General features: G+C 35.7%; 1 protein-coding gene across 4 annotated transcripts in view; it reads left to right on the top strand.

Moving 5' to 3' along the window:
* Window positions 1-13,421, top strand: part of LOC138699933 (structural maintenance of chromosomes protein 6-like) — an 89,641-nt gene extending 76,220 nt beyond the window's left edge. For 3 of the 4 annotated variants that reach the window (XM_069826139.1, XM_069826136.1, XM_069826137.1), the window contains 3 exons: window positions 5,348-5,542; window positions 8,543-8,676; window positions 11,367-13,421. In XM_069826139.1, coding sequence (XP_069682240.1) covers window positions 5,348-5,542; window positions 8,543-8,676; window positions 11,367-11,412 — 375 coding nt within the window. In that variant the 3' untranslated portion in view covers window positions 11,413-13,421. The remainder of the gene's footprint in view (window positions 1-5,347; window positions 5,543-8,542; window positions 8,677-11,366) is intronic. The other variant, XM_069826138.1, reaches the window with a different exon arrangement.
* Window positions 13,422-15,260: the final 1,839 nt, after the last annotated feature.

The raw sequence follows: 15,260 nt of genomic DNA, 5'->3' as shown, positions 1-15,260 counted from the left end.
ATTGTCTCAGTGTGTTGTAACCACACACGCGAGTATAACTGTAGTGAGGAATTATGTGTATTTATGGTCACTGTAATAGGTTATTATGGGTAATAGTGACTGTGATAATCAACCAGGCATATCTGTTTATTGTAGGAAACGTCAGAGGCATGTCGAAAAATGGTTAAACATACAAACAAAGCTTAAAAGACAAATTGTACATTAGTACGAAAACGTCTCGATACGTGCAAGCTTGCGGTATAGGCCCGCCATGTACTTGTGGATGCTTCAACGCATTAGGTATGGAGAAAATACAGCCTGTATTTCGTAATTTCTGGGAGTTGGGTGATTATGACCTCCAGAATGCCTATATTTCTAAGCTCGTAACCAGTGTTGATGTGAACAGATGTCGCATTAAGAACAGGCTGACGTCTCTCAGCTGGTTTTGCCAAAGAGGTATGTCACGCCAATAAAGCTCATTTCTGAGAAAGTAAAGGATCTGAAAGCTCTCCTTATCTATGTGCCACAGAACATTTCTGGACGCCGTGATCGGCAAACAAAACGTACAACTAGCAGTGACTGACTCATGAAGATGTTGCAATGGATTATTAGTGCCTGTTTTCCCAGAACAAGTGAGACCGCTTTTGATAGCAAGGATAATAACATGACAGGCATCTACTTATTTTTGTTTATTAATAATAATTTCAGATACCTTGTAAATGTCACATCACAGTGCAATTAAGTGTTTTTATTTATTTATTATTATTATTATCATTATTACATTGTTATTAATGTCTGCCAGTATTGAGTTCATTCTACGCCCTTTGCTTTTTCTAATATACTGTTTTCAAATTATTGCCATAATATTGATGAATTCATAATGCCATCTATGATCACTATTAAGTAGGGATATTAAAATTGGGCAGTTGAGATATTAAATTGGGCATTCAATTGCAATTTTAAATAAAGGTATTCGTTTTAGTGTACAAAGTAATTATTATTTACAGACGTTTTCGTGGCGGGTTCGCCCTTATCTCGTTTACAGGTAAAATGCTTTGAACATCGATTACCTCTACAGGTACACTTAGTGGCAAAAAGAATGGGCCGACTCTTGGTCAATAGAAATGCTAAGTTCCATCGCACGGTTCACTCATGTAAACATAACCCAGTGCAAGGCATTGCTGTGATGTCTCTTCATTGAAAGTCGTCCGTCTATAATGTAATAAACCTTATGAACAGTGTGTGGCCCAGTGGTAAGAAGTCTGACATCCATGCCAGAGGTTGTGAGTTCGCCTACTGATATGGTAAAATTATTTTTTTTTTAAATTTTAACTTTTACTTAATTTATTAGTTTAAATGTGAAATGGCATTTGTTAACAAACTTCGTTATGCCTGCCTTGTAAAAATATTATTGCCCATCACCTGTGGGCTAGTAATAGGTGAGACCTGGTCTGTATAAACAAAAATACTTGTTTCACATCCTAAAAAAACGGACGCATATCAAACACAAATAAATAATTAAATTAACAAAAACAAACAATTTGTTAATATATTAACAAAACAAGGCTGTGGTGGGGACTAGTATCTCGTCTACAAACCACCTGCGTCAACATCTGCCCTCATTCTGCGTGGCATGGAGTCCACAAGATTATGGAACAGGTCTAAATTCTTGGCCATCTTCTCCCACGCATTTAGAACTCTGTCCCATAATTCCTCAGGTGTCCGAACGGGTGGTTGTTCTGCCCAATTAGAGCGTAGGATCCTTTTGACTGCAGCCCACAAATTTTGAAACGGATTCATATCTGGTGAATTTGGAGGCCAGTCGACTGGGTCGACATCACGCCTCCTCGTAAACCATCTTTGAATCCGGTTGACGGTGTGTAGTGTATCGGATGATTATCCTGCTGGAAGAAAAGTGTTCTTTCTGGATATCGTTTTTGGGCGGAAGGGATCATTACGTATGCCAAAATGTGTTCGTAGACTTCTGCCGTAAACAGATCGTGGATGCGTTCCAGAAGTCCTGCCCCATCGTATGACATCCATCCCCAACATGCGACCCTCATGCGAAGCGTATCGGTGGTCATTCATACAATAAAGTAGGGCAGTACTATCATTGCTATTGGAGACAATTACCTCGTCGGAGAAAATGACATTTCTCCAATCAAAGTCCTGTCGGAGAGTAGCATACACAGAATGTTACTGGAGACAATTACCTGGTCGGAGAAAATGACATTTCTCCAATCGAAATCCTGTCGGAGAGTAGCATATGCAGAATAACCTATGCGAACCAGGGCAATGAGTTACTGTTTCTGTGCCATTTTCAAGCGTAATGACGAGACAGAACGTTATATTAACACATAGCAGTATTGCTTGAAAGAGAGAGGGAGGTTTATTATTTATTAGAGTTTGGGCATATTCTAAGAGATATTGCCACATAATTATAGCTTTACAAGACATATGATAGCAAATTTGTAATAGAAAAAAAAAGAAGAGTGGGGGAGATTCGAACCTTGAGCTACTACTACTAACTTGTTCAATATACCAATGCTGTAACAACTTACGCTACTGTAACTGTTTATATCGGTTCGGCATAATACGTGGTTTTCCTCTTCATATTCGCTCCGGTTGATTTTATATTTATTAATTTTATTATTATTTCACTCTTCAAGGGCCCTGATGTATCAAGAATCAACCCGCCATTCGATTTTATTACATATTTTAGCCTCTTAAACAAAATACAGCAAATTTAAATGGTTTAATTATGTGTTACCTAGTGAACTATGGCGTTGACGAGAGGAGCATGCGCAATGTATGTCTCTGGAACTTAGAAATTGTCAGCCGGCCCATTCTTTTTGCTGCTAAGTGTACATTTGGCGGGTTCCCCTTCTCTTACGGAACGTCTCAAATGTTTATAGCCTCATCATATGAAAGAGATCAAATTTTATAATTAAGTTGAAAAATAAATTCACACATTCTTTATCAGTACAGTTTTATATTTACAGTTTTAATCTCTTAATGATGATTTACATGACTTGAAAATTTTGATCCTATACAATCAATAGAACACTGATATTTTCAAAAGAGGAGATAAAGACGCATTAAGAGAAACCAGTAAGTAGAAAACTACACTGCCGAGCAAAAAAAACGCAACACTTGAATAAATTTGAAATATCAATCTGTAATACAAATTATAAGATTTCTGTGTGCTTCTATGGACCTGTTTGTGTTAGGCAAGTGTTAATTCATGTTTTGGGAAGAAAAGTATACCCATTGGGTCGTTTGTGACACCCTCTTTGCCACTTTCTGTCTGGTACTGTATATTTATTGCTGTGCCATTAAAATTTACAACCCTAAACCCAAGCAGCTAAAACAAAGTTACAACACTATAGTTTTGTTTTTTTGGTTATAAAGGATTCTGTGATATTGAACTCAGTTTTAAACAACATTTAAGAGAGTTAAGATACCGTTAACCCCCGAGAATGCCGCTAGAGTAGTCATGTTGGAAAAAGATGACCGCAGCTTACGTTATGTGGCTCAGGTGTCGCATACATGGCTCCGTAGCTCTTGAAGAGTATCTGGAGCATGTTGACGGACATTCCTTCCTAAAATGTCCCACAGATGATCAATTGGGTTAAGATCCGGACTACGTGACGGCCATTGCATGAGTTGGATCCCTACTTCATTGAGGTACTGGAGGACGCATCACGCCACACGAGGATGTGTATTGTCCTCCATGAGCACGTAATTGTCACCAATAAGTGATGCAAAAGGAAGAACATGTTGCCCAAGAATTTCTTCAATGTAGCGATGGGCAGTAAGAAACCCATCTTCCACAAAACAAGATTCGTTTGTGCAGTCAAACTGACGTCTGTCCACACCATCACTGAACCTCCCTGAAATGCTGTCCTTGATGAAAAGTTGTATGAAGAATACCTTTCTCCAGTCCTCCACACTCTTTCTCTTCCATCTGAGGATCTGAGGCAGAATCGGGACTCATCTGAGGACAGAACTGTTCCCCACTGTTTGTCAGCCCATTTCTGATGTTCCCTTGAAAATTGTAAGCGAGCTTGACGATGTTGTCTTGTAAGTTCTGAGCCAAGGGCAGATCTTCTGGATATCAGGCCAGCGTCATGTAACCTCTTCCTCACAGTCCACTCACTGACATTCACATCTCGCACTTAGTCTAGTCGATTTCTGGCTTCGACCGCAGTGGTGTGGCGGTTACGCAGCACTTGAAGGTGCAAGAACTGGTCATCTATAGCAAGAAGTTGGCCTTTTCCTACCATATCTCGGTCTTCGAGAATATGAACCAAGTTCCTTGTACCTTTGCACTGTACTTGAAACAGTCGACGGTGTTGTATGCAACCCTTGAGCCACATAATGTAAACTGCGGTCATCCTCTACCAACGCGACTGCTCTAGCGGCGTTCATGGGGCTTAACGTCATCTTAACTTTCTTACATGTTGTTGAAAACTGAGTTCAATATCACAGAAGTCCTTTATAACCAAAAAAACAAAACTATAGTGTTGTAACTTTGTTTTAGCTGCTTGGGTTTAGGGTTGTAAATTTTAATGGCACAGCAATAAATATACAGTACCGGACAGAAAGTGGCAAAGAGGGTGTCACAAACGACCCAATGGGTATACTTTTCTTCCCAAAACATGAATTAACACTTGCCTAACACAAACAGATCCATAGAAGCACACAGAAATGTTATAATTTGTATTACGGATTGATATTTCAAATTTATTCAAGTGTTGCGTTTTTTTTGCTCGGCAGTGTATATTGGTAATCTGCTTGGTATGGTGAGATTCAGTCAGATTGCTTTGTAGAAGTGTAACAGGTGAATTTTGAAATTATTTTGTGCCTGGCTCCTAACAATTTTTTGCTGGTTCCTAAATTTTCTGTCCGTTTCCCCTGCCCTGTACTAAAGTAAATTAAATAGAAAACCCACCTGAAAATACATTAAACGTGGTGCAACAGTAAGTACTGTAACATATTTAGCAGACTGTATCATTGTGGGTTTGTTACTCTCGAAAGGTCAGCATATTACTCATAGTTCTCCTTCTCGAAGTTCAAGAAATTAAAACCAGGTCAGATCAGGTCAGTGACAGTGACACTGACACTGACACTGACAGTAGTGCTAAAATGTTTTGTTCGCTCCGCTCGGAATTCGGCTTAAGTATAGTTAAACCTCTGACAGTTTGCTTCCCATTAAACAGGCCGAGATAAATTCTATGAGATTTATAGATGATATGTTTATTATTCCATCATTATTACTCCATTATAATAACATGAACTCAGTGACTCCGAATAAACTTTGGTTGTTGAAAAAGGTTTTTAAATAAAGAATACATTTTTATTTCAGGGCACAGTTAAAATAAACTTCGGCGAGCAAACTCTTGAGATTTCAGTATGCCCCTCAGAACAACGTGGGGGACTGTCAGACACAAAAGCCTTGTCAGGAGGAGAACGCTCATATTCAACAGTGTCATTCATCATGGCTCTTTGGGAAGCTGTAGAGCCTCCCTTCTACTGTCTAGATGAATTTGATGTATTCATGGTATGTCCTCTTTTCTCATATTTACATGACCCTAATTTTGGTTTCCATCAGGCAAGAGCAATATAGTCAGTATACTGCATGTAAAAGAAGTCTTTGTTATAATAAAGTTAAGTTTTTTGTCAAGGCCCACCATTATCCTCTTCTCAACTCTTGATAAATGATATCACCATTAACAAACAACTTGGAGGCTTCTGGTATTAGAGTGGGAATATGCTCATTAGTTATTTCGCTTGATCCATTATCTTTTATGATGCCTGTCATTGTACATGCACACAATGCACAAATTGCAAATGCATAAAATTTAAGTACTTACTGGAAATTAGTAACTTTTTTTTTTTCTTTTTAGTACCAGGTGCTGTATATTTTGCGTTCATGGAACATAATTTCAGATACATGTAATTGTTACCACTTATCTAATGATTTTTATGGTATCTTTGGCATGGCAGCAAACTTAGTGCAGTGTAAATAATAAAATTGCACTGATCAGCACTCGGGAGGAAATTAAACGCGGAATAAATGTGGGATTGTCTTTATTATTCAGTTGAGAAGCTTTGTCATGCAGTCTCCTCTCAAAAAATCTGAAAGTTAGAATTTATAAAACAGTTGTATTACCGGTTGTTCTGTATGGTTGTGAAACTTGGACTCTCACTTTGAGAGAGGAACATAGGCTAAGTGTCTTTGAGAATAAGGTGCTTAGGAAAATATTTGTGGCTAAGAGGGATAAAGTTACAGGAGAATGAAGAAAATTACACAACGCAGAACTGCACGCATTGTATTCTTCACCTGATTTAATTAGGAACATTAAATCCAGATAATTGAAATGGCAAGACATGTAGCACGTATGTGCAAATCCAGAAATGCATATAGAGTGTTAGTTGGGAGGCCGGAGGGAAAAAGATGTAGATGAGAGGATAATATTAAAATGGATTTGAGGGAGGTGGGATATGATGGTAGAGACTGGATTAATCTTGCTCAGGACGGCAATGAACTTCCGGGTTCCTTAAAAGCCATTTGTGTATGTATGTACTAACCAAAATTATTATGAGGAAACTTCATGTGTCACTCACAGGGTCATAATAAATGTTTCTATGCTCCAATACCAATAATTGATTGCCATATTTAGGCGTGTTTAATTAAGAAACAATACTCTTTTAATTTATCCAATGGAGTTCCATAAATATATAGAAAACAGCTTATTTTTATATTTTATGATTTTTTCTTCAAATTTTTAAGTATCACCCAGCAGTGGCTTGCTTATCTCCAGTGGTATGCATACCATAGGTTGAGAACCCCAAATTTAGAGGGTGTAATGTTCTTACGTTACGTTTCAAATCAGATGCTCCACACTACCAGCTGTACATTGCTTGCCTGTCCAGCCATGTTTTCTCCTGACAAATTTATGTATAAATCTAGGATAATTTTCTTATCAAGACGTCCAAATGTAAAATATTAAATTAAAATTTCATAATATCATTTTTTCACAGACAGTACTATAATTCATATATCATTTTTAGTTTAGTAAAAAGATATGACATGTAAATAGGCTAGATATGTTAAGGTCATTGATAAGGTTGATTGGTAGCCAATCCTTTTGTATCATGGCAATGAATTGGTAGCCAATCCTTTGATATCATGGCAATGAAACCATCAACCATCTTGCAGTCCAGTATTTTTCTATGATGTTGAGATGAACAGGCAAAGCTTCGTAATTTTCCAGGTGGTACTTATCCATGATTACATCCTCTCCACATAAAACACAATTGGGTGAGAGATAGATGCCGATTCTATATAAATGAGCTGCCAAACAATCATGCCCAGTCAGAAGGCTGTCACTGCTGAATTTCTTGGTTCTTCAGGGATGATGTTTAAATTTTGGAGGAGGGGTCCCCACGATTTATCTTTAGCTGATTCCTTTATTCTGTTCAAAAATTTTTGTTTCTATTGGAATTTTTTATTGAATTTAACAGAAATAAATAATTTTTGAGTAATTTGGTTTTGTATTAGGGTGCAGCCTTTCTTAGCCAATTGATCCACCAGTCCTTGCCTAGTTTTTGGTGCTGCTTGATCAGGGTACAGCACTGAGAAGTTTTATCAGTTTTCTGTGAACTATTATTAGCTATAGCTTGTATAGCTGCTTTTGAGTTAATGAGGATTACAACTTTGGAAAATTTATTTATTATTTGAAGTAGATTGATTAGAATAATGAATACAGCTTCAACTTCTCCATCAAAGTTTGTGGAGCCCTTCCCGACTGCTTTATAGAATGAGAAAAATTCACGAGTTCCTCCAACTCCTGCACTATCATAGTCGTTTTGTAAGGATCCATCACTGTAAATGTGTAGCCAGGTTTCACAAGAATATTTGCTATTAATTGTTTCTAATGTTAATTGTTTTGCTACATTTCGATTTGTATCATTTTTAACAATTGGTTCCAATAAGTTGTTTTCAGTTTGAATATTTATGTATTCCAAGGGATTTTGTCGGATTTGAGGTTACTGATATGATCTAGGAATAGTGAGCAAACCTATGTTCCAAGACTACACTTGGTTATGAGTTCGAATCCCACATGGTTTCTCCCCCTCCCGAGATTTTTCCCCACCTGTCAGGCAAATGTTAAATAATATCATAGAAAATCTTCATACTTATGTCACCAAAATACCATCTCGCTATCACCAATTTCATAAGTGATAGATAACCATGCAACTGATACATCATCATTAAATAATTTAATTTTAATTATATTTCTTGTGTTTGTATTCATTCTACCAATATTCCATTTCAGTTTCTCTATAAGTAATAAGTCTCTATGGGGATTGTCACTCAATGTTGAGTTTTAAATAACGATTATTTAAAATTCAGTATTTGTCATGTAAAAACGTAGTAAAATATTTAAAAATCTTACTAGAAAGAAAGGTATCATTTTCAATCCTGTAACTATAGTGTGAGATATACTGAATATTTGTACCAACAACTTCAAAAATAAGAAATGTATTGTTTCAGGACAAGGCAAATCGTCGAGTGGTAATGGACCTACTTCTAGCTCATGCTCGGCAGAAAACTGCCTTTCAGTTTCTATTCCTGACACCCCAAGACACGTCAACTATTCAATCCGATGAAGATGTCGCTATCTACAGGTAAGTTGTAATTCCTTAAATATTAAAATTTTTAATCAGTAGTATTTGCAGTGATGGTGGCAGTGGTGCTGCAGTATGATGGTAACAGCAGCAGGCATTGTGCTGTAGCATCTAACTATTGTCACTGCTTTTGGATCTTACAACGAAATTAAGAACAAAAGCATTGAATTTTTAAATTATCATTTTGTCCGAAATTTCCATATTTCCTTGTACATGAAGTGAACTTTTATAGCATTAATATATTTTGCTCTGAAATGCTTCATTTTTGTATTTTCGTGCGAATTATTAGTTTGATGATTATTAGCATTTGCTACACCTGTTTACAAGCAACTGTTTTAGTGTGCAAAATTGTCTGGTTCGGAGATTTATATTATATACATATTATAAACAGAGAGAGAGAGAGAGTGGCCTAAGGTAAGTTATGGCATGTTTAGACTTGATTTAGCTGAACCTAAATATTACACAACCACTGGAATAAATCATAACCAGAGTTACGGGCCTAGGTAATACATCTCCATTTTGGTAATAAATTCTGACCTAGATAATTTTGATATTAATAAATGCAAAAAAAATTAAGCAGATTATTTAGTATTCATGCCCCCCCCCTTTTTTATTGTCAATATACTATTTATACATTCCAACTTATGTGCTTGACTTGATTCTCTACTTTTATCTTCGTAATTATTCCTGTTTTGTAATAACTGTATTGATTTCGTAATTTTATTGAATCTTTGTTATGTTCCATTTAGTACAAAATAGTTATTTATAGGAACTGCTCCCAAACATGAACTTGCTCAAACAGATGTGTGCTACATCCAAAAAATGTATTTATTTTCTATTGCATGTTGCAATAAATACTAAATACTTAACATGTGCAGAATGAATGACTCTCAGACTTCTATCACACATGCACAAGCAGGAAACAAGCTCTCTACGCTACACCTAATAAATAACTCGTACTTTGATCCGAACACATGGTGGAGAAAACTCTTTGTGAACCAGGCTGGTGTTTTCCATATCATATTATGCTGGGAGATATTACGATTTGAAAACAACATGTTCATGTATTTGATATCCCACATTATAAAGTACAAAAATACTCTTCAAACACAAATTTTTCTTAGGGTGAAGAAAATGCGTTTTGAATCAATGCTCCTCATATGTGAAACTGAACCAGATTTATACAAGCAGCCACCGGCGTGGCTCAGCCGGTTAAGGTGCTTGCCTGCTGGTCTGAAGTTGTGCTCGGGCGCGGGTTCAATCCCGGCTTGGGCTGATTACTTGGTTGGGTTTTTCCGAGATTTTCCCCAACCGTAAGGTGAATGCCAGGTAACCTATGGCGAATCCTCGGCCTCATCTCGCCAAATATCATCTCACTATCACCAATCTCATCGACGCTAAATAACTTAGTAGTTGACACAGCATCGTTAAATAACCAACTAAAAAAAAAATATGCAAGCTATCTGCATCAGTTATTAAAATGAAATACAGAATGTTTTACAAAACTGATAAGAAACTTGATATCGAAGAAGTATAATTGGGTTTATATTATATGTAACACCTTTGAATTTATATTATTTAAAGTTCTTTTGAAATCAAATATTTATTTGTCTTTGTGTATGCAGTAAAAATATTAATTGATAGAGGCGAATGTATAGCAGTGACGTTAGGCCTACTTTGAGAAGTAACAGGAAATGTTTAACATGAAACAGAATGTGTAACAGTGGGTGGCATCATGTACTGAGGATCAGTGGCGTGAACTTGCGGCCAATGAACCCTTTTTTCAGTGACGTGCTATTGTTTACTGTAGGATTGTTCTAACACTGAAAAGATTATATGTACGATTTTTGCTGTGACTGTTCATTGGTATATGTTATGGAAATTTCTGCCAAATTATGATGAATATCTCGGCAACATATTTGCAACCAAGACCTCTTCAAGTGATATCTCTATCCAGTGCTTTTGCTTCAGTAAAATATCATTTTATAAACCTATGGATCAACAATTGGCTCTCTTCTGACAAAGGAAAAATTTTACAGTCTGTACAAAAGAAACCAATTGACCTGGAAATGTACAAAAACTTGCCTAGACATGTTCAAACATTTTTAACAAGAGCCAGAACAGATCACATTGTCACACAGTTGTACCTACACCGATTCCACATTTCTGATAATCCTACTTGTCTGTGGTGTAATAATCATGATGAAGATCTGGAACACATTTTTCTATACTGTCCATCAATAAACCACAAAAGAAGTAAAAATCATCAGTACCAGTTGCAGAAGACACAGCCCTGCAGTATATATTGGCTACACCCCAACTTTGGCTACTAGCAACAGGCATCTATAATGAACACTGATCAAAATACCCCTCATTTCTCGTGAAAAACAACAACTGAATAGACTATAGTGGACAGCAAACAGCTGGATACATTAAGAAGATTGATTGATCTCATAAGTACTTCTACATTTTGTTTCAAAATTATTTTAGATGGGCACAGACAGGAAATTGTTACTCTGTCTTTTGTAAATTGCCTTTCTTGTGCTTTTTACCTCCGTGTCTTGCCTTCAGCGAGAAATTACTTCTAAATTCTGAAATATTTTAAGATATAAAATATAAGCCCACAGTGTTAAATATTTGTGTAGGACAGTGCAGTTTTATTTTTAATGTAAATATGTGCTTCTTTGCAGGATGCAGGATCCTGAAAGAATTGGGAACACAGAACCAGAAAATTAAGTGCTGTTACCTGATGTTATCTACGAATTTTATTACTCAATAAAGATGGAAGATGGAAGAGTTTTATTTATTTTAAATCATTATTTTAATCGAGTATTATAATGTTTTAAGGATCAAGGAGAAAAATGTGAAGGTCCCTGCAGATATATTTTTTCAGATTGTTTTTGAGAATCACAGTATTCAAAGACTGAAAAAGAAAAGTCAAGTTGTCTTTGGGTTTATTGGAGAGATAATTATAGTGAAGGTAGCGTTAGAAAAATAATTTAAATACAAATGTTCTTGCAAATTGTATTTTGTATGACTATATAAATTACAGATGTCATATACCGCAAAGATTTTTAGTTGCAAAAGTACAAGTATTCTCAGAGTTAAGTCTAAATTTCATTGCATTTCTTAATGATTCTTGTAGTGCTAGTTATAATTGGACAGAAATTATTATTTGACTGAAGGTGTGACTTTAGATGGTGTGTGTTTTCCCACCACTAATTCCAGTAGTGATAAACAACATGTGTCTTACCAATGGTATCGGTCAGAAGAAATCACACATGTCCAATAAATATTGCTAAGCATTTGCTAAGAAATTTCTTGCAAGGACACAAAGGTGTAAAGAAAGTTATAAAAAATAACGAAATTTGGGAACAAAATTTTTTAACATGAATTTCTTTCTTATATCATATTTATAAGAATGTTAAATACCGTACTTACTCGTGTAATAGATGCCATTGTATAATATACACAGCCCAGTTTTTGACAGTAATATGTAGGGGAGAAAAAAAATCCCAGCATAATGTACGTATTAAATTTTCATATACTTTATATTCATGTAGATATTAAATTTTCAATTGCTACCTGTGGTAATACGCAATTGTAATGCTGGATGCACTTTTCATGTTTACATTTTTAAAGCAAAGAGTTAATTTATTATGATTGGTTCTTTTTAATAAGTAAAAATGGATTGTGATTGGGTTTTCTTTTATAATTATTATTATTCATTTCGTATGTTTTGCATTTTACATTATTACTGCTTATAAGCATTCGATATGTCGATGCTCTTGAAATCGTACAAATGATCATTTTCAATATTACTTGAATGTTCGATGTCGAAACCAACTGTGATTATCACATGTGATGTCAGGTAGTTATGATTTCTTCCTTGTGTATAATATGCACTCTTGATTTTATCCAAAAAAATATGGAAAAAAAGTGCATCTATTATGCGAGTAAATATGAATAATACACTTGTGCCTTCTATGGAGTTCATTTATTTTTATCCATAAATTTGAAGAATAAACCTGAGGTAACTTGAAATGCAATGTCCAATGACCTGTACTTGCTGTGTTGAAGTACGGTTCTTTAAATTTAAATTATGAGGAATTTTTGCTTTTGGAATGGCATGATTGAGATAATATAAGTTTTTAACTTTGTGTTATGTGCCAATTCATTCATGGTATGTAACATGTTTTAGCCTACATTTTCATGACGTCATTTTCTAGCAATTGTTTTTTGCAGCTATGAAACAGAAATATGGGACTTGCCGAATGGTATCATCACAGCTTTCAATATTTGCTTTATTGTTGGATCATTTCATAATTTATTAAAAAAGAATGTTTACTCTGAAGCCATTTTTGGGGAATGTGAATATTACCTAGAGGTTGTTAGGAATGATTGTATTGAAATAAATATTTTATAATTACAGTCTTTAAACAATACCCAGTAACATGGTGGTAGATTGATCTTTGTGAAAGAAGGTGCCCTAACATTTATGTTGGCATATTTATATAGTGTAGAGTTATTTTCAAAACTATCAGTTTTTATCAATCCCCATTACCAAGATAAGAACCCAAATAAAAATATTTAATCTTGTTGAAGGAATACGTAACTACCAACAGCAGTATCATGAACATGTACTTTGGATAGTGGAGCTAGAGCATCTACAAAGTCGCCACATTTGTGGATGTCCAGAAATGCGATGGCAAGATCATTTTAAATAAAGTTGAAGCTGGAACAGACCATGAGGTTCAACACTTGTTATGATAGTGATGATGATGTGACAGAGGAAAAGGACGACTTCAACCATCCACAGTAATTCGCTTTTACCTGTTTCCACACCATTATTATTTGCTTAAATGACTTAATATATACATTTCACATTCATATGGCATCACATGAACATAGCTGCACAAAATTTCGTGTGATGAGAGTGATAAACGCACATTGAATTTTATTTGATCTTATTCTTTGGTAGTTAGTCGTGAAATTAACATTTACAAATACATACAGTGGAACATAGGTTTTTATACTCTTGTGGGCAGGGGTGGGCAAAATACTGACATTCCAGTATATTAAATACAAATACTTTCAAATACATAATTTGTAGTACAATATTAAAAAAATAAGGTTTGTAATATTAGAGAGGAGGAATGGCATAGCATGATAAGTAGTGCAGGAGTGGTGGTCAAATGGTAAGTTACAAGTAAATCTTGTATAGTAGAATATCTTGTATCTGACAACTGTGGGACAAAGCCAGTGCTGGATAATTGGAAAATACATTTATAGGTTATGTAAAAACATAGCCTATGTACTGCACAAACATTTTTTTCCATGTTGAAATGTAATTTTCATGTAGATATTGAAAAATGAAGTTTTGAAATACGTACAATGTTTATTTTTAGTACTGAATATGGTAATGTACATTCATCAGTTCATAAATATTGTAATACATAATAGTGTAAAAAAAAATACTAAAAGTTTTGTAATCTTGTCAATTTAAATGGCAGCCATGTGACATGAAGAGCAGTGTAGGTAACTAACATCGTAACTATGAAGGCGAAGTAGCTCTCTTTGATTTGAGTGTAAGAACATTTCACTTGTGTTTCGCAAAATCCATTGTGCAACAGCAGCGCTTAGCAGTAATAGCCATGGTACTATCTGTCACTCGAATGAAGCTTTTACGAGCTGTAGGAACAGAGAATTTTACACTTTCCTATTTAGACTCATCCAACACTCATTCAAAATGGGTGAGTTCAAGTAGTAAATTTAAAGATAACGTCTCTGCGCATTGCGCAAATTAAGCTTTCAGGAATAACTCCCTGTAAAGTTAATTTGAATAATTTCGAGGGAAAAATTGTTCCGGGGCCGGGTATCGAACCCGGGACCTTTAGTTAAACGTACCAACGCTCTCCCAACTGAGCTACCCAGGAACTCTACCTGACACGGATCCAATTTTTCCCTCTATATCCACAGACCTCAAAGTGGGCTGACAACCGTCAAGCAACCAACATTTGAGTGCACACTAACTCTGTGACTTTAAATTGTGGTTTTCTGTTACGTACAGTGACGTGTATTATGCAAATTAAGCTTTCAGGAATAACTCCCTGTAAAGTTAATTTGAATAATTAGTTGGGAGAGCGTTTGTACGTTTAACCAAAGGTCCCGGGTTCGATACCCGGCCCCGGAACAATTTTTCCCTTGAAATTATTCGTCTCTGTGCATTGTTTGCAAGGCCCAAGTTACAGCTTAGCAATGCTACCCAATCTACTCCAGGGACATAACAGGGTTTTCTGTCTGTTTTCACATGTGAACAATGTAAAGAGTAAACACAATATGCGGCAATTTACAAAACACATCTTCGTCCGACTCTTCTCTTTTGCATGAATGACTTTTGGTATTGCCAGTTATTTGGGTCCCAAATAAATCGTTTCGAGCAAATTTTGGCATAGGAAAGAAAAGTTTTACAGTAGCATGCTGTATTCGCCAAGAGCGTTTTCCTCATCAGCATATGTCTTACAATGAGACATATACAATGTTGGAGTGGTTTGCAGAGGCTTCTCACACTACCACACTCCTCG

The sequence above is a fragment of the Periplaneta americana genome, chromosome 5, assembly GCF_040183065.1.
Source record: "Periplaneta americana isolate PAMFEO1 chromosome 5, P.americana_PAMFEO1_priV1, whole genome shotgun sequence".
In the NCBI taxonomy this organism is placed as follows: domain Eukaryota; kingdom Metazoa; phylum Arthropoda; class Insecta; order Blattodea; family Blattidae; genus Periplaneta; species Periplaneta americana.
The sequence above is the reverse complement of the archived record's forward strand: the minus strand, read 5'-3'. Positions and strand labels throughout refer to the sequence as shown.